This window comes from Cyclospora cayetanensis, unplaced genomic scaffold, assembly GCF_002999335.1.
Source record: "Cyclospora cayetanensis isolate NF1_C8 unplaced genomic scaffold, CcayRef3 CcayRef3_contig_255, whole genome shotgun sequence".
Classification (NCBI taxonomy): Eukaryota; Apicomplexa; class Conoidasida; order Eucoccidiorida; family Eimeriidae; genus Cyclospora; species Cyclospora cayetanensis.
This window is the reverse complement of record NW_020312209.1, coordinates 10880-28161: the sequence shown is the minus strand read 5'-3', so window position 1 is coordinate 28161 and position 17282 is coordinate 10880. Positions and strand designations below refer to the sequence as shown.

At 53.6% G+C, this 17282-nt stretch overlaps 3 protein-coding genes across 3 annotated transcripts; 2 read left to right on the top strand and 1 right to left on the bottom strand.

Moving 5' to 3' along the window:
• Positions 1–1465: 1465 nt before the first annotated feature.
• On the bottom strand, positions 1466–3778 carry LOC34619946. The gene has a single exon (XM_026338380.1). The coding sequence runs from the start codon at positions 3776–3778 to the stop codon at positions 1466–1468; it is 2313 nt and encodes a 770-aa protein (XP_026194165.1).
• Positions 3779–4828: 1050 nt separating this feature from the next.
• Positions 4829–6307, top strand: LOC34619945. The gene is made up of 5 exons (XM_026338375.1): positions 4829–4959; positions 5160–5384; positions 5525–5632; positions 6058–6112; positions 6251–6307. The coding sequence occupies exons 1-5, from the start codon at positions 4829–4831 to the stop codon at positions 6305–6307; spliced, it is 576 nt and encodes a 191-aa protein (XP_026194160.1).
• A 4450-nt stretch (positions 6308–10757) lies between these two features.
• Positions 10758–16025, top strand: LOC34619943. Its single transcript, XM_026338379.1, is given in 10 exon segments — positions 10758–12303; positions 12421–12668; positions 12845–12911; positions 13150–13186; positions 13327–13414; positions 13562–13699; positions 13813–13890; positions 14121–14306; positions 14535–14797; positions 15977–16025. Coding segments are annotated over 10 exon segments (2700 nt in total).
• Positions 16026–17282: the final 1257 nt, after the last annotated feature.

The following is a 17282-nucleotide window of genomic DNA, read 5'->3' as shown; positions in this document are numbered from 1 at the left end:
GAAAGCAAGGGGTGCTTCCGCTTCATCGCTTCTGCATGGCCGTCTCCACGGGCAGAACAGCACGCCGCTTCTGCACTTTCATGCTCTGCAAGCAAAACTGTGACTGTTCCCCTACTGCTGAGGCTGCTGCAATTGACGCTGCTCGCCTCCTCGCGCTCCGGCACGCACTGCTGCAGCCGGTGGAAGCGAGCTGTAGAGGGCAACGTCATGTTGCAGCTCATTAGAAGATGCCACTTTGCAGCAGTTCCCCGTCTTCTTCGTGCTGCCGCTGTGGCTGCTGCTGCCGGCGGGTGTAGTGACAGCGCTCTCAGCAGCTCCCAGGCTCTCACAGCAAGGAAACCCTAAGAATCCTTCATAAAATATTCTGTGTGCAGCTCAGAAATGCATATTCAGCGAGTTCCAGGAAATGTGGAAGTTCTCAGCATCTTCTATGGATCGCTCCCTCCCTCCCTTGAATCCCGACACGGTGGGGGCCCCTCCGGCGTAAGGTGGTGGGGGGGCCCCCTCCTGCCCGGGGCCCCTGGCCTCCAGGGGCCCGGAGGCCCCCTATCGCTCCTTCAGGTGCTCGCAAATACCCTTTCTCTGTATTTTGTCTACTTACACGCCTAGTGCAGAGCTTAAGGGGCCCCCCTACTGGGAGCGCTCTACGGATGCCTGTCGGCGAGGGGAACCTCTAGGCCCCCTTCCTCCCATGCGGGGATGTGCTGCGGTTAGTTGCCCTAAGAACACAACTCTAGCCTCATCTCACCCGGCTCCTGGCTGCTCGAACGCACCAGCTGCAGATCGGGATACCACAAACACGGCCTCCAGATTCACCGACACTGGCAGCTACGGGGGAGTTAGTACCTGGTGATGGCGTAACACGCGTGGTTTTTTTAGAGGGGCTTTGACTGTGTGCAGACAACCAACAAAACTTGGGAGCGGCCTGCCATCTAGAGCACCGCCGGTCCCACTTCGTTCCGTCTCTAAGTCACTGCATCGAGGGGAGAGAGCAAGCGACTCTCCTGCTCCCCTCCTCCTAGCATGCGAGTGCCTTCCGTTCCGTGTGCTGTTGCATGGGGACTGTTGAAGGCAGCTAAACCAACCTCGAAAGCCACGGCTTTCTAATGCCCTTGTTTACTCCGTGTTTCCCTTTCTTTAGGCCCCTCCCTCCACACAGCTACCCTATAAGCCCCCAGCCGTCGACAAAGGCGTCGCACGTCCAGCCATAAACAGGCAGGCACGGCACTTGCAAGGGGCAGGAGTCGGTAGCGCATTCGACACATCCGCCTTCAACCTCTAGTGATTGGCATGCGTGCCACTTTCCAAGGCGGCAACGCCGCGTCAACGTTTCGGAGTTCCCAGACTTGACACTACACGCACCAACACCTTTCTAGTTACAATCTGTGCATTGACACAGGCCCCTATTTCTACCCTCTCGGTAATTAAACGTGCTCTTGCTTTTGCCTGCTCCCCAATGGGGTGTCTACGGAGCCTCTGTGTGCTCGATGAGGGGCTGCAGCGCATCCTGCTGCATCTTCTGCTGCAGCATGAGCTGCTGCTCGCGTTGCTCTATGTGAAGCATAAGGAGCTCTACTCTCGCCTTGATCTTCACAAGGGCCCCTTCAACCTGCCGCCTCTGCTGCAGCTGCTTCTGAAGGAGCACAAGCTGTTGCCTCCCATCGGGAGTGCATGCGAGGGATGGCGCGTGGTGCTTCACGATCTCCTCGATCCAGGGGCCCTTGCAGATGCTGCTGCTTGGTTTCTGCTGCTGCTGCTGTACGAGCAACTGCAGCAGCGACAAGGCATGGGAGGGGGTTAACGCTGCTGCTGCCGCTGCGATCTCCTTCTTCTTCAATTGGCCTTGCGACAAAATCGATTCCAAGAGAGGCACATCTGCCGTCAGCAGAGCCTGCCGCAGGATCGACCCCACATTATTACTGCTGCTATTAGTGCTGCTGCTATTAGTGCTCGCTGCTGCTGCTGCAACTGCTGCCTCCTGTCGCTGCCTCTTTTGAGATTCCCCTGCCTTGCCACTGACAGTGCTCAGTGCACCCCGCTTCAAACTCGACAAGGCTGCATCGTTCGGCATAATGGCGTTAGCTGCTGCTGATGCTTCTTCCCCGCTGGTAAGGCTGCTGGGAAGCCTCCCGCCGCTGACGCTAGTACGTCGGCGATCTCGTTTCGCCCCTTCTGCTTGGACGGGCTCGACACGCTGCAAGCCGCACTTATCGTCTCTGCAGCTACTTCTTGTTGGCAAGACGAGCGGCTCCCCCTTCTCCTTTGCCGCTGCTTCTCCTGCCGAGCCTCGCAACTCTGCAATGTGGAAAAAGGGAGCCAGAAGGTCACCTCTAGCGACGAGCAGAACCTGTCGCTGCAGCATCAGTTGCTGCTGCATGAAGAAGACACCCGTTGCAGCGCTGTGCTCCCTTCCAGGAGACGCTGTCAACGCCAAAGAGCTACCTGCTGCTGCTGCTGCACCCTGAGTAAGGATGGAGAGGAGTGGCGCTGAGGGAACAGCAGCGGCTGCAGTGTCTACTAGCCAACAGACCAGCTGTTGCTGCTCTGTAAGGCAGGTCAGGAAAAGCGGAGCCTGCGCGTGCTGCTGCTCTTGGGGTGTACCGACACTGCTGAGGCTGTGCAGCAGCGCCAGCTGCAACAGTCGCTGGTGGTATGCCACCACACCCCACACAGGGATCTTCAGCTTCTTCAAGGTCGTCTTTTTATTATTCTCGCCAAATACTTCAGGCGGCAGACGCCAAAGAGCTACCTGCTGCTGCTGCTGCTCTGCATGCGTTCCTCTGCAGCAGATGGCAGCGACAAGGCCAGTCGTTGCGTCGGCAGCCACGGCGCTAAAGGCAGCGCTTCCCCCCTGCAGCTTCGCCACGAGCTTCTGCTCCTCCAAATCGAAAACTACAATGTTGCTGCTGCTGCTGCTGCCCTGGCTGCTGCTGCCGCTGCTCAAGATTACCAGCTGGCGTTCTGTCGGATCCCTTTGCACCAAGATCGCCTGAGCAAAGCCTCGCGCAATGTCTGTTCCTCGCAGCACTTGCCCTTCGTGCAGCAAATCGATAATTACGAGCGAAGAGACTGCGGGGGATCTCCGCAGCAGCACCAGCAGCTCGCTGCCGCTGCTGCTGCTGCTGCGGCTGCTTGGGAGCGGCAGCAGCGCTCTTACAGCGGTCCCCCCTGCCCCCCCTCCACCATCTCCAGCAGCAGTAGCAGCGGCAGCCATTGCTGCTGTTTCATCGTCCTCTTCTGCCGCGGCTGCCTCCGCAGACACGTTCAAGTGCAACGAAAACATAAGGGCTCCACCGTTCATGCAATCCATGGCAGCAATCATTCCTGCCTCAGTTCCGATAACCAGCAGCAACTTGCTGCTCTTGGAGCTGCCGCTCGGGAGCTCTACAAAGACAACCTGACAGATGGAATGCCCCATGAACTGTCTTTGAAACTCGAGGGAGCCCTCTGCTGCTGCTGTCGCTTCGTCGCCAGCAGCAGAATTCGCAGCTCCTGTGCATCGCCAAACTCGGATTCTGCTACGCGGCAAAGAAACATTCGCGCTGTTGCACTTCTGCTGTGCTTCCGGCTGCGTTTCTTGCTGCAGTGAAAGCGAAGCAGCAGACGCAAAGAAGGTGCCGCAAGGAGAGAACGCAGACCATCCCGGTCGAGGCATTGCAGAAGCTGCAGAAGCGGAAGCAACAGTAGCAGCAGCAGTCGTTGTCGTCATCGCCTCGGCAGATTGTGCTGCGGCGGTGACTGCCGCTGTTGCCACAGTCCCCAGTGTAGCCTTCCCCATGGTAGTGCTACTACGTGACAATGTCGGTAGAGTTGCTGCTGCTCAAGTCTCTTCTGCCGGCGCGCTGCTGGTGTTGCAGCCGATACAGTGCGTGCAATCAACAGCAACCGTCCGAAGACGGGGGGGGCAGCAAAAGAACAGCAACACGCGGCTTGCCCCGAGCGCAGCCACAGCAGCAGCTGCTGCCGCCGTTGCTGCAGCAACTGCAGCAGAGTTGAACACTGAAGTTTTCGGCAAAGCAGGAGAAGTTCGTCGGCACCCTCCTCAAGGTGAACGAAACTCCGCCCACTCCACGGGTAGGACGGCAGCAGCAGTGCTTCCTGGAAAAACGCAGATTGCAGGAGGCCTGCAGCAAACGCAGAAGGCGAGAAATATAGCACCGATCAAAAGAGTTTGGGGAAGGCCTAGCTATTTGGTACCGCCGTATCTCCCCACATTGAGCGCAGCTTCTGCAGCTGCTTGGTCGCTACTGACCAGCACAGGCCCCACATCGAGTAGCGCAGAAAGCCCTGTAACACACCATGGCTGCTGCAACCAAGAGTGGACACACACACAGATATTTAAAACTTCCAGGTATATATACATATTTCAACATAATACGCATTTTTCTTCATGAAAAGTAATGCCTATCTGCCTCCAGACGTGCTGCTCCTGGCGGGCTGCCACCGATTAAAACGCACATCGCAGCCCCCTGACCGCGCGGCGGGAGGCTCATGAGCATATTGCATGACCAGAAGCAGCCGCGATCGCGGTAAAAAAAGGTGGATTCCTTTTATTCTGTGAATAAGAAGTCACACGATCGGAGTAACGGGTGCACTTCGACTGCTGCAAATAGCTTTGGCACCTGCATCCATCGCGCGCTGACCAGACACTCGGCAGCCCGTCCGCAGATTGCGGCGTGGCAAGAGAGCAGCGGCGGCAAGAGCATCTGGAATGACTCCGTATATGTATTCCAGCGGCTTTGCAGCACGAGTGAGAGCGCGCGACTCGGAAGCGGGGGAATAGCCAGTTCTGCGGAGAAAAAAACCTGCATAGCTCCCCGCGAACACAATGGGGGCGTCCGAGGAAGAGGTGGCGACCCTTGTGCGGCAGAGCGAGAGGATCTTGGATGCTGTTTTGACCGAGCAGCTGCAGAAGGTGCAGCAAAAGCAGAACGACATCCTCAAGGAGATGCTTGAGGTGTACGTGTATACACCCTGGCCTCCTCGGGTTGCTCTTGAGCCGTTCATCCTGCGCTTCCAGCTGCTTCCCTGCACTGCGAGGCAGACTTTCAAGCTCCCAAATAGGCTCGCTTGCTCTCTTGAATAACGCTTGCTACTGTCGCGTCCTGCTTGTTCTGCGGTAACACGTGAAATGCGGCAACCGGCTGTTTCCTGTGCAGAGAAAACCTAAGGGATCATATTCCTTTGGTGCGTCTACAGGCGCAACACGTCACCAAGGAACGGCGACGGTTAGACGCGGCTTTGCAGGATATGCGCATCCGCCCTCCTGCTCCACAGCCGCTGCAGCAGCAGAACGACCAGCCGCAGCAGCGGCGTCCTATAGAGCCTTTCCCGCTGCTATGTCTCACTGATATCGGCTCGCACTGTTACCTCCCCGCCGTGGCGTAGGTCATCACGCACTTGCTGCGGGGCCTTTTTCTGCTGCTGCTGTCCACGCAGAGGGCCCCCCCCCCCCTGAGGTGGTTATGCGGAAGGGTGCAGTTGTCGTGGCGATGGCGCGTGTGTGTTGCGGTTGCTTTTGCAGGAGGGATGCTAGCCACTTGCTGGTGTCTGTTGGCTTCAATTTTTTTCTAGAGATGCACTTGGATGAAGCTGAGGCCTTTCTTAAGAAAAAGCAGGACCTTCTCCGCAAGTGCGCGACTCCTCGCATGCTACGTCGGCTTTTTGTTAGGCATGCCCCTCGCTGCATCTTCGGGCTGTTTTTTGGTGCTTTTAAAGCCGGATGCTTGCTGCGTGTGTGTGTATATATGAGCACCGCCACTTGAGGAGGCTATCCTGCCTTCCCGCTTTCTCTTATTACCACTTCAGTACTCATCTGAGGTCACCTTGCTGGCTCTGACAAGGCTCCACAATCCTTGTGTCTTTCGGTGTGCGCGCATGTCCACCGCTATCTCGCCACCACTCTTTGCTTCTCCTGCTCTGGTTGCTCGGATTTGCCGCTTCCCAGTGCCTTGAGTCACTGCTTGCTGCGTCTGTGGCTACCGTTCTGCGCTGCCTTGCGCGGCGTCCGTCTCAATTTGATGCCTACAGCGCCTCTTGCTGCTGCTGCTGCTGCAGGAAGCACGAATTGTGGGCTTGGAAGAGCGCTCAGCTCAAAACACAGATTCGCATGGTGGGTTGGCATACGCGCGTGAACCCTCATGATGTACTCATGTTTTCAAGAACTTATCGACAGATGTCAGTCTCTCTGTATGTACATAGCTGCCATCAGTGTCTTGTCTGGCTGGTGCATATTTGCGACCTCTCTCAGCTAATGGAGGCCATCTCCGCGGTTTCCGAGCATCCGATGCTGCAGGAGCTTTTGTAGAGTTACACTCGCGGGCTTAGAGGGACCTTCAGACTTTGTGAGGACGTACAATGGAGGGCTGTGTGGAGCTTTAGGAGGGTAGCCGAATTTGGGGCTTTTGCATGCCGCCTCCTGTGTCTAGGAGACACCAGGTCACGGTTGCAGTTTAGGCATACATGCACATGAGTGTGTGCGTGTGCATGTGTGATAACAACACTACAAGAGGGGTAGAGGACAAACTGTTTTTTTGCGAGACCGCCATGCGTATCGCAGATGCAGTTTGCTGAAGGGGGAACAGATATTATCAATGGCCTATACACAGTATGCTTAGGGTATATACGGGCGGCTGTACCAGGCGGTGCACGTGCAGACGCACAAATGCACTGTAGTTAGTGCATGCCACTTGTTTCTTCTGGTGTATATAGAGCCCCCGCGTACAGTCACGATGGGCCCAGGGGCTGAGGAGACGTAGCAATAGGCAGACGAGCTGGCAGCTCAAGGAGGATGTTTCACGGGCTGTTTGGGCTAAAGAACAACTGCGTTGACTGGTAGAACTTTGCAGCTGAACACAGGCTTCATGAAACTGGAGGCCCCTGGAAGCAGCTGCTCATTAGAGCGACGCGACCACACACAGAGCTGTTGGGAGGGTGCTAACATGGGTGCCATGAAGGTCATGAATGCTCTTTAACGCTCCAGGAACGTACTTCTAACTTCTTCTATTAACGCTTAAAATACTATTCGGGTGTAGGACTTGATGCGTGCTAAATATCAAGCGGTGGCATACCTTGGATCGCGGTATTTCTAGAAGAGGAGGCGTTTGGGGGAGAACAAAGTGCAGCCAGAGTGTTCGTGCGCCCTAGGCTGCATCATCGCCTCACAAACCGTTTGACTTTCGCGGCCTCTACCGGAAAGCGATCGTACCTTCATTCAAGCCTCCAGTAAAACACTCCACAATTTCCACGTACATCTCTCCTACTCTCATTCCCCGCCTGACCCGCCGGTAGATTACCAGCACGGCGATAGGAGATGCAGTAAGTGCTTAGCGCGTCGAGAAGCACTGCTTGACACACGCCTTGCTGATTCACTTGTCTTCTCCGCTTGCGTATGGTTACGAGTGCAGCCAAGCCACAAAACATCTACGGCGAATGTGGCGAGCTAAACTACACTCACAGCCCGCCTATTATCCAGTTGTACTTGATTAGGCGGGTGTGGAAAGATTCACTACTTGGCGTGACTGTTGATATATATACATATATATGTGTATATACATCATGGGTTGTGGAGTAGGGGTCATTGGGTTACATGCTAAAATGCGACGTCGTGTGCTTCTCCACCGTAGATGGCTATAGCTATCGGTAATGCTCAAAGTGCCGCTTAGACGGTGCAGAGACAGGCACTCTAGCCTCTTGTCTCCATGTCTTCGTGCCAGGATCCTATGGCCTGAAGGCCTATAGAGGCGGAGGGCGCTCCTCCTGAAAACTACTTGGAAACTCTCTAACATATTGTTTTCCGAGTTTAGGGCGAGACGTGTCCTCCATTGGAAGTCTCAGAAGGGGGAAGGCGAGAGAAGTCGCCATAAAATAAATAAGTTCACGCAGGCCTCTGCATGCAAGTAGAAACTAGACGCCTGCCAAAGAAGCTCTGATCCTGTCGGTTTCGCATGCAGAGCCTCGCTGGAGTTAATGCGATCAAGGCGAGGGTCTAAGTGTTTTGCCTACAGCAAGGGGCCGTGTTGGCTGAATACAATCATACAGCTCAGCGCTACCGGTACGAAGAATATTGGCAAATGTTCAAATTTGTAGTTAGAAGACCGTTGAGTGTCTGTGCGGCTTTTGGGCCCTGTTGCCCTCTCAGCATTGCCCAAGAAGCCTCGAGCGGCAACAAAGCTCGCTGGATTTAGGTATATATATACACAGCTGCCTTTGTACTAGCGTGCCGATCCGAATGCACTATAAACCATTAGACTATCCGTTTCCCAGCAAGTACATGGGTAGCAAGGAAAAACCCACGGCCTTTAAAGAGTTTGTGCATGAGTTCCGGCGTATACGTGGAGAAAAGGGATAGGATATTTCGCCGCATCTAAGATCATTGTAAGAAAAGACTCAACTCCAGACGCAACATACACTTGATAAAACTTTCCGGAGTGTTTTTCTAAATATCTTTTTCCTTGCCTGCCCATGCCCCTGAAAATTCCCTATGCGAGGGAAGATGTACATCTAAGATGCGCGTACCTGGCCTTTCTAAGCACTTTGAGCATGCAGAGCCAGATGCTCATTGCACCTAGTGAACACACCCGTCCCATTGCGTCTTCTCGTATCAAGCTGGAAGTAATGTGAGATAAATAATGTATATGAACAGAGAAACCAGTGAGTCGATCTCTTGCCAATTCTTGGTGAAGTGTCACTGCTATAGTGAATAGTGTTGAAGTGTGGCTTCGCATTGCTACAAAGAAAAGGAATATGAGAGAGTACTGTACAACAAATCCGTTCCCAAATCGCCTAGCAGAGGAGCCGCTGGCTCTGTATGTTTCTGGAAAACAAAAGTGATCCCTTTATCCTCTAAAACAGCGCCCGCCCAACCTAAGCGCAACTGCGAAACCACATGTGCAGAAAGAAAAACAACGAAACATTGCTCAGGGTGGAAAGGAGTGGAAACACAAGAAGAAGGAAACTCTGCGAAGTTCGTGTGGTCTCCATAAGAAGAGCTTTATTCTAATGAAGCTAGAAAGGCTTGACAGCACGTTTGGAGGCATCGTCTCGGATGAGAATCCCGCCTTCTATCCTTATTACCTTACACTCTTCCGGCATGAAATGAAAGAGACAGCTGGTATGTGTGTGTGTGTGTGTTTTTTTTGTTAGCCTGCTCTTCGCGGACTTGAAGTACGTGCAGGCACATATCGCCGCTTAACGCACAGCCATCAAGCGTTGGCCATGTTGCAAGCAACTAGCACTACTCTGCAGCAAAAGTAATGCACAGACCTCCAAAATATAGCGTCAATACATATCTGGATCCCAATTAAGTCGAGCTACAGCAGTAGACCCTGCCTAAGCGCGGTAGCATAGCACAATACAGAAAGCAGATTGGTTTTCTCTGGTCTGTCTGTCTGTATAGCCTTGAAGAAGCAGGCTCCTGTTCCTCGTGCTTCCCCCTCCAAGAGCTACTGTCTTCCATTGCATAGAACACTGGCAATGCAAGGATCACGGCCTGAGCTCCTGCAGCGGAAGGCCACTAAGCGTTTCTGTAGGATTTGGCAAAGGCTTCCACGAATGGATGATTTGCTCTTCCTATGTACAGGGAGGCAGCCTGCCGTTTGTTTGCCGTCACCAGCATCGCCCCACAGCATATCAAAGAATAAACACCACCATCACCAAGAAGCACTCTGAGAGAAACTAGGAAAAATAATGCGAAAATCAACGCGAAACTGGAAGAAAGACTTAGGCGGCCGCAGTCCTTGCAGATCTCCGTGCGCGCACGGAGGGACCTACAAGGAAGTGCTTCCTCTGTTGCTAAAGGATTGTCTCCTGAATCTTTTGATGGTTTCTATAGAGAGCGCCATTGAGCTTCATTAATCGCATATTAGTGAAGAACATGAAAGCCAACGCCGAGAGACAGACCATGGAGTCTATCTAGCTTCATGTTTGTATGTATACGTGGACTATCGTCAGCTGCCTTTTATAGGAAATCCTATAGTGGTCTCGAGCCTCCTCGGGGGCCCCATGCCGTCCACTTCGCGCATTATCCGCGCAAATTTTCGCTTTATTCTTTATATTTCGACCCTTTTGAAGCTTTGAATGGCCCCTTTTATCTGTCCAAAGCGTTTCCCTTGCCCCTTTCTGCCACTCTAGACCGTGTGTCGCAGACCCGCCAACTCGGAACACATCGGGCTGTTGTCGCAAACGCAACCAACAAACAGCCTTTTCGATCTCGATGCATGGGAAGGCTTCGAGACGTAGATTCGTACCGACAGCTTGTTGTCATCACTACTTCTTCTTCCTCCATTGCTCTTGCTGCCGCGCAGGCTCCGTGTACCGGTTACCTTCCACCTTTTCTCAGTTCCTCCACTGAGGCGTCCTTCCTAAAGGATACGCTGACTGGGTGGGCGCCAGCAGCAGCAGCAAACAATAGACGCCTAATGCAGATGCTCCTCTCCTCGGATCTCTCAATGATGAGGCCTGTGTAGGGTCCTCTTGATGGCCTCTCCATATACACCAGCCACAAGGAATAGAGCAGAACTGCGCCTGCACCCCTTCCTTTCCCCCTCCCCTCCCCTTCCGCCCTTCTCTATCATCGGCATCAGCAGCCTCCGCAGGACCCCTGCTCTCCTAGATCGTTACTTCCGAAGTGTTTTCCCAGAAGCCGACACAGGAAACGCCGTCTACTGTTTTTCTTCGCTTCCTCTTGACACACAAGCAGCAGCAGACACTGCAGCGACGGCGGCTGCCGGCCGCCGTTCAAGTAGGGAGGGTGCGTCATGGAGGCTGTGGAGCTGGCACTCGGGTATCTTGCAGCGGCATTTCCCGCTGCAGCGCAAGCCGCCGATTACATAGCATCCTCGTGCATGCTAGAGAACTCCCCAGCAGCAGCAGGGAGACGCATCTCTGCCGCTGAAACAGCCGCGGATGTAGCGTCCGAAGGCACTTACATGTGGCCTCACGAGGAAGGAAGAGTATCCCCTAACTTCTCCTGGTGGGGCCCCTTGCCCTGCTACGCTGACGAGTGCAGCTCGAAGGCAGCAGCCAGACAGCAGCAGCCGCCGCCGCAAGAGGGCGAGAAGGCACTCGCAGATCTTCGAGCACACGGAAGAATGCTGCATGGTCACCAGGGAGAAGGCTGCAGCAAGCGCACTGCTCACAAGCCACGCGCACTCACCATCCGCCGACTGCGGCAAGGCGGGGGAGGAGCTGCCGCAGCAGTTATGAGGAGTTTATGGCCTTCGCGGAGCGCTAGACAGTACAGCAGTGCCACACAACATAAGGGTCACCCCCTCCGAGAGCGACGCCACTCGGTGCTGCATTTTCACAAGGAGCCTCTCGCTTCTTGTGCGCTTAACCCCAGTCACGGAGATGCACTGGAGGGTGCCTCTGGAGTCGCCGACGAGGAGCGGGTCGAAGTTTCAGCAGCCTCCACGCGCGCTGCCGCGCAAGCCGCAGCAGCAGCGGCTGCGGCTGCTGCTGTGTCTTTGTGCGATAAGCACACGCAGCACACGGCTGCGCAGCTACACGCGACCGCAGGCGCAGCCGAGAGCATCTCTAGGGCTGTAGAGACGTGGTTGCTGCTGTTGATACTGCTGCTTTTGCCCTGCTCGCTGCCGCTGCTGCAGCTGGTGCTTTTCCCCGCAGAGGGACAGGCAGCAGCAGCAGCGAACATGGCAACTGCTGCTGCTGCAGTGGCGCTCGTGGATGGGTGGCCAGGGTGGATCGCTGCCAGTACAGCATTCCTTGCTCGCCATCCGGTTGCTACAGCCCTGCTAGCTGCTGCAGCAGCAGCCGTCCTGGGATTCATCTACACGTCTGTGCTGGCGGTGCGCACTTTGTCTGTTACTGCCCGCTGCGCAGCTGCCGCCATGCAGCTGCAATCGAAGGCAGAGACAGCTGAAAAGAGGGTAATGGCGATTGCTGAGGTGGCAGCAGAAGCAGCGTCGGCGTCAGCGTGCCCGCACAGACCCTTGCTGGCTAGCGCGTCTACAGCTTCGCTTGGCAGGACGAAGGCGTTGGTCAGCAGGGGGAGCGAGTCTGCGCACACAGGGCAGGCAGAAGGATCCTCTCTCCTAACCCGTGCGTTCACGGAAGCCGGCAGAGATTCCAGGGTGACTCAGCAGGACGCTGCTTTTCCGTGGATAACAGTGACTGAGCTCCTTTCCACCCTACAGATGGACGCCTCCGACTTTGCGACTCTTCCCGCTGCAGCAGCCGCGAGGAGCTTTGCGAGATCTGGAGGGGCGTGCGGCCGGTCATCGTGCAGCAGCCTCCGTAACGCGCTGCCTGATGAAGCGGGCGCTGCTGAACAGATTCGCGGAGGCAGCAGCCACAGGAGTTGCAGCAGCAACAGCACCGACAGCAGCAACAGTGCGGGCAGCAGGGCAGACGGACCGAGCGCAACACGCGCGATCGGGAAGGCCGTCCTTGTCGTACCAGGCAACAGTGATGAAGGGAGCTTCCAGGGAGGGGGACGCAGTGACAACAGCACCGTCAGCGTGCTGCGTTCTTGGAGAAACCGAGCAACTACACTAGACATGCGACCTCCCCATCCAGATATATGGCCCCAGAAGCCTGTGCTGCTGCGCGCGATTGCTGAGCCATGGATGCTGGAGGAGCTGCGGCAGCAACGGAGACCGTCGAACGCTGCCGCGCAGGCGACTGTACGCCAACGCTTTGGACTGCGGGTTTAAGATCTTTAAATGCGCACTTCTTTACGTCCGAACTTGGAGGGCGCTTGCTTCACGCGAGGGATGAGGTGGCACTGCGTTAGTAAAAAGACGGGTGTGTTGCTTTTCAGAGTTCGCAAATCGCGCCGTCCCTTCAGATATGCCTGTGACTATAGGGTGCGAAGCCGCGGAAGCGTTTCCGACTCCGATATCCTCGTCCTCCCTTAGCGCTTCTCTCTCCCCAAGAGCCCACCGCCAGAGGTACTTGCCAAACTTTCAGCGTGAACAGAGCAGGATGGAGTGCTGGCCATATATATATATATATATATATATATATATATATATTATATATATATTATATATATAATATTATATATTATATGTATATATACACTCACATCCTCCTGCCATGGATGCCATCCTCTGTAGCATGCGGCTTTTCAGGCTAAAGATCACACTTGCGCGTGTTTTGCGTACTCTGTGTGTCTGCGTTCTTTAGCAATTCATTCCTTCGAGACGCCTTATTTCAAAGGAGCGTAAGTCTGTCCCTTACGTTCAACGCTTTTCGGGCTCCAGGATTTGCCGTGATCTCGCTGCTTCTAGATCTGTCGTGAGGCAGGCAGCGAAAACAAAGGGTTTGCGGCATTTTTAGACTCACTGCCTTTTTTGGTCTCAGGATTCTGGTCTGTTGCGTCGGCGTGGGAGGGATGGCAGACTGTGGCGCCGGAGCCTCAAAAGGGGCAACCATGCGAGTTTTAGTACAGGTAGGGGGGTGTAGACCTACCGTCCACCTGTCTATCCGGGCGACTTCCGAGGCGACGCGTTGCGTTCACTGCTTTTGAGGCAGAGGCTTCGCTCTGTAGCGCACAGGGGTTTGAGCCTCGGAGTTTCGTGCTGTCTAGTGTCTTCAGGGCCGCTTTCTCCATCCTTGGCGGCTGGGGGAAGTCTTGACAGGACAAGTCTTCTCCCGCCCTCTGCAACACCTGCCTCCTCGATGGGTTATATCGCTTGGCGTACAAGTAGTAAGAAGCCTCACGGATCTAATTGAGGCAAGTAGAATGCGAACTGAGCTCCAAGGGCGTTAGCCTGCTGCACAGGATGTGCACTGCGTTTGGCATGGGTTACCGGAATACAAACTCGCGGTTTGAGGCTTACTTCTCAGGAAGACATTGTCTCCGATGAGCCTTTTTTTCTCTCGCCCCTCGTGTGCCTTGCTGAAAAGCTCCATGTTGCACAGTGAGTCCTAAACCCTGACGGACAGCCCAAGAAGTCCAGATTCGAGCAACTAAGCCCCAAATGCCTTTGCCTCCACTCAGCGCATGCATCTGGTACCGGTACCTAAACCAAAGGGCCTACAGCACTCGAGCTTACTTTGGAGATCCACTGTCCCTGTAAGCTCTTAATGGAGGTTTCAGGGCATGTCTTGCGTGTTCTCCGTACAGTGCACCTGGGGAAGCTTGCACAGGGGAGCGTCACGTGCAAGCGCCTTCGCTGCAAAATCTGGAAGTGCCAGAAGATAGCCGCTTGTTGTTTGGTCATGATCGCTGTCTTCCCGCCCTGACTGTGGCAGAGCGAAAGAAGAAGTTGCTGAATAAGGGCCTCCTTAGAGCCATTAGGTTCAATTGCAATAACATATACACATTTGAGTTTACTCAGGTAAAGCAAAGCACTTTCCTTTTCTAGCACCCCGTCCGCCCGCATTAATACTATCAACACTCTAGCGCGCAGCCTTTCCATCTTTTGGATCTGTTTTACCCCTTTATCGGTAGAGATCCTGCTTTTAGCTGCTTTTACCTCCAAGTGTCGGTAACTAGATGACACGATCTTTTCCCGCTTCCTTAAGCTGGTTTCGCAAGTTTGGATCTCTCACCATTTGTTCTTCAGAGTTTCTTTTTACCGTCGACATACGAATTTGATTTGGGACTATTCCGGAAGAGCCTCGCTCCTTTACTAAACAAGCAGCCGGTGGAGCTCATGGCGCTTATAGACCCCGTCGCAATAGGACCCCCCGAGGGGCTTCCCTCCGTGATCGCTTCTCGCGAGGCATCAGTGGCAGCGGCGCAAGCAGCAGCAGCAATGGAAGCGAAAAACGAGCAGCATGACCAGGTGCTGGAAGTGTTGCTACCGAAGAAGCCATCGGACAGAATGTACGCGTGGAGGTTTCAGCTGCTGCACGAGCAGCTATACACTGATAGCCCCTCCAAGCTATCCAGCAGCAACCGCAGCAGCACATACAGCAACACTTACTGATCTTGCTCCCTATGGGATCATCCGCCGCTGTAAGTGACGGCCAGATTCTCAGTGTAGTTTGGTCTCGGTGCTGCTCCAAGTTCCTCCATGAGGTCTTATTTTGACCCCTTGACTTAATAGCAGTTACCAGAGTTGGGGGCTTCACCCTGCAAGGCCATTCTGCTTGTTGAAGCACTTTGCTCTAGCTGGAGTATTCAGCAGCATTTTTAGGTGTGCTTAGGTATACCACCTAAAGAAGCCCGATATTTAAGCTTGTGTGTTGGAATGAAAGGAGCCTCTAACTAAGGGTGGTAGCACCAGACGCATAGAGATAGGCTCGCTGTACGCCTAGTGCCTTGTGTATAGCGGGCGAAGCTGGTTTCTATCGGCAGTTATACTTTCACAAGTGGTAAAAAAGTATATTTTTAGCTTGGCTGGTTGCTTGCCTTTTTGCTGAAAAACTCTGGCTGAAATCAATAAGATTCAATGTTTTTGCGTGTGCCCTCCATGCTAGGGGTAACTGGCAGTAAATACTTGGAGTGCTCAGAGGTGTGCAGCTGCGGACAATTTCGCAGTGCCTCTGCGCATGTCGAGAACTTTGAGGGGCGGGGGTGGGGGAAACGAGGAAGGTATCTGTGGAGGAACTCTTGACAACGATTAGTTTCGTATCGAGTCTGGAGTTAAGTTTCTCTGTTGAGGAAAAGGTGCGTAAAGGGGTTTTCTGTTTTCAAGCTCTGCCAACCAGCAGTAACGGCAGTGGAAGCACTGAGAGGCGACTTGCTAATGGAAGCAACACACACGTTCACTTGGCTGTAAGCCAGAGTTAGCTGCTATGATATCGGCTCACCAGCGTGCTCCTAGTGGGTATACTGCTCCGTAAAGTCTTACGGATGCACTATATCCTGGGTGGTCAAATCGTCATATTTGTCTGGGTACCCAGACCTATTTGATTAAGATTAATTTGCATATGCAGGATGTACTTTTGTTGAGCTACACTGGGCCTTTCCTACCACACTGGTCACGCATTTTCAAATATTCGTCCTGACTCCTTGGCTTGTATATTTGTATTTTATTTTTAAAAGTGGTTTATTACAGAGCAAAACAAATTTAGCGTGGCAAAAATCAATATCTTGTGCCTGTGCATAATAAGCTGCTAAATGTATTAGCAACTGCGAATGATCAGAATGCGTCTATGGTTCAGCAATGCACACCCTGACTCGCAAACCTTTTCCCCTGTTGCCATAACCATGGTCGCTAGGGCATGGGGAGGAGAGAACTCTGCCAACAATTATTCAATAGCTTTCTACAATGTTTTATGTAGGGTTTTAAGTTACTAAGGTGCTTCCCTGTAGAAAACACTACGGGGAGCGTAACAAACGACAAAAATGGAATGGTGGGGGACGTTGAAGGGGGGGAACAAGAGGTATGACGATCATTCAGCATAAGCCGGTGCATCAAACACAGGCATCTTCCTCCTCTGCAGAGTCGTCGGCCTCCAGGCGTACAGGTGTCTACATGTCAATTTCCTGAGCCGTACATCCTAAAGTGGATTTCAACTAAATGGGCTGCGGAATTATCAATGCTGGCCCTCTGCAGCTCAGGCAGCTCCTTGAGGTCTTAGGGCCTTATATTGCTGAAAAATTAATGACCGTAAAAGGACTTAGACTTGCAAATAGCCTCCATTTGGGTTAGCCCAAACGTCAAACATTTTGCGTGTTGTTGGTTTGGTTGTGACACTTCGAGCAAAGGAGATTGGGGAACCTAAGGCAGTGATGTCCTCGGAATTTGTAGAAGTGGCAGCCATGGGGTTGTTCGCAGGCAGGAGGGTTGGGTGCTCAGAGATTAACCGGTTACAAATAGAGTTTAGGGTGGACCGTTACGCGACCTGAACGGCTTCTCTGAAATGGGGGGAGCTACAAAAATGGGGCTACAGATTACATTTTGTCATCTACCAGAGAAATAGCAAAAATAGTGCCTTTTTATGAGTCTAATCCATTTTTTCCATCGCAGACAGCAGCGCAGAGCTCCTGCTGCAACACGAGTAGGAGCGGCGGCAGCTGCAGCTGCCACCGCTCGTGCAAATTAGACGAGCAGCAAAAAGCGCATGCAGCAGGATATTTTCAATCTTGAGTTCATATTTTCATCTGGACGGACGCCTCAGCTTGAGTCCCCTTATTCCTTGTGACACCGGCTCTCTGTAGCCTACGACGAGCTCCTGGTGGTCTACGCCAGGATTTTGGTTTAAGGGGACCAGAGTAACCCTGAGGTGGCAGGGTCGTCTCCTCCAAATCGAAGTCATAAGAAATTTCCAGCCCTAGCATGGCCTGCAGTAGTAGGGTTTGGGATCAACAGTTTGCGGTGTATGCACTCCACCCACCATACGGCCACAAACAGTAGATGCAC

What these genes read in the sequence shown, in the direction of transcription:
- LOC34619945 (XM_026338375.1), top strand. Translation starts at nt 4,829, where the DNA reads ATGGGGGCGTCCGAGGAAGAGGTGGCGACCCTTGTGCGGCAGAGCGAG. An exon ending in AAGCAGGACCTTCTCCGCAA is followed by an intron (nt 5,633 to 6,057) that starts GTGCGCGACTCC and finishes CTGCTGCTGCAG; the next exon opens with GAAGCACGAATTGTGGGCTT. An exon ending in TCAAAACACAGATTCGCATG is followed by an intron (nt 6,113 to 6,250) that starts GTGGGTTGGCAT and finishes GACCTCTCTCAG; the next exon opens with CTAATGGAGGCCATCTCCGC.
- LOC34619946 (XM_026338380.1), bottom strand. Translation starts at nt 3,778, where the DNA reads ATGGGGAAGGCTACACTGGGGACTGTGGCAACAGCGGCAGTCACCGCC.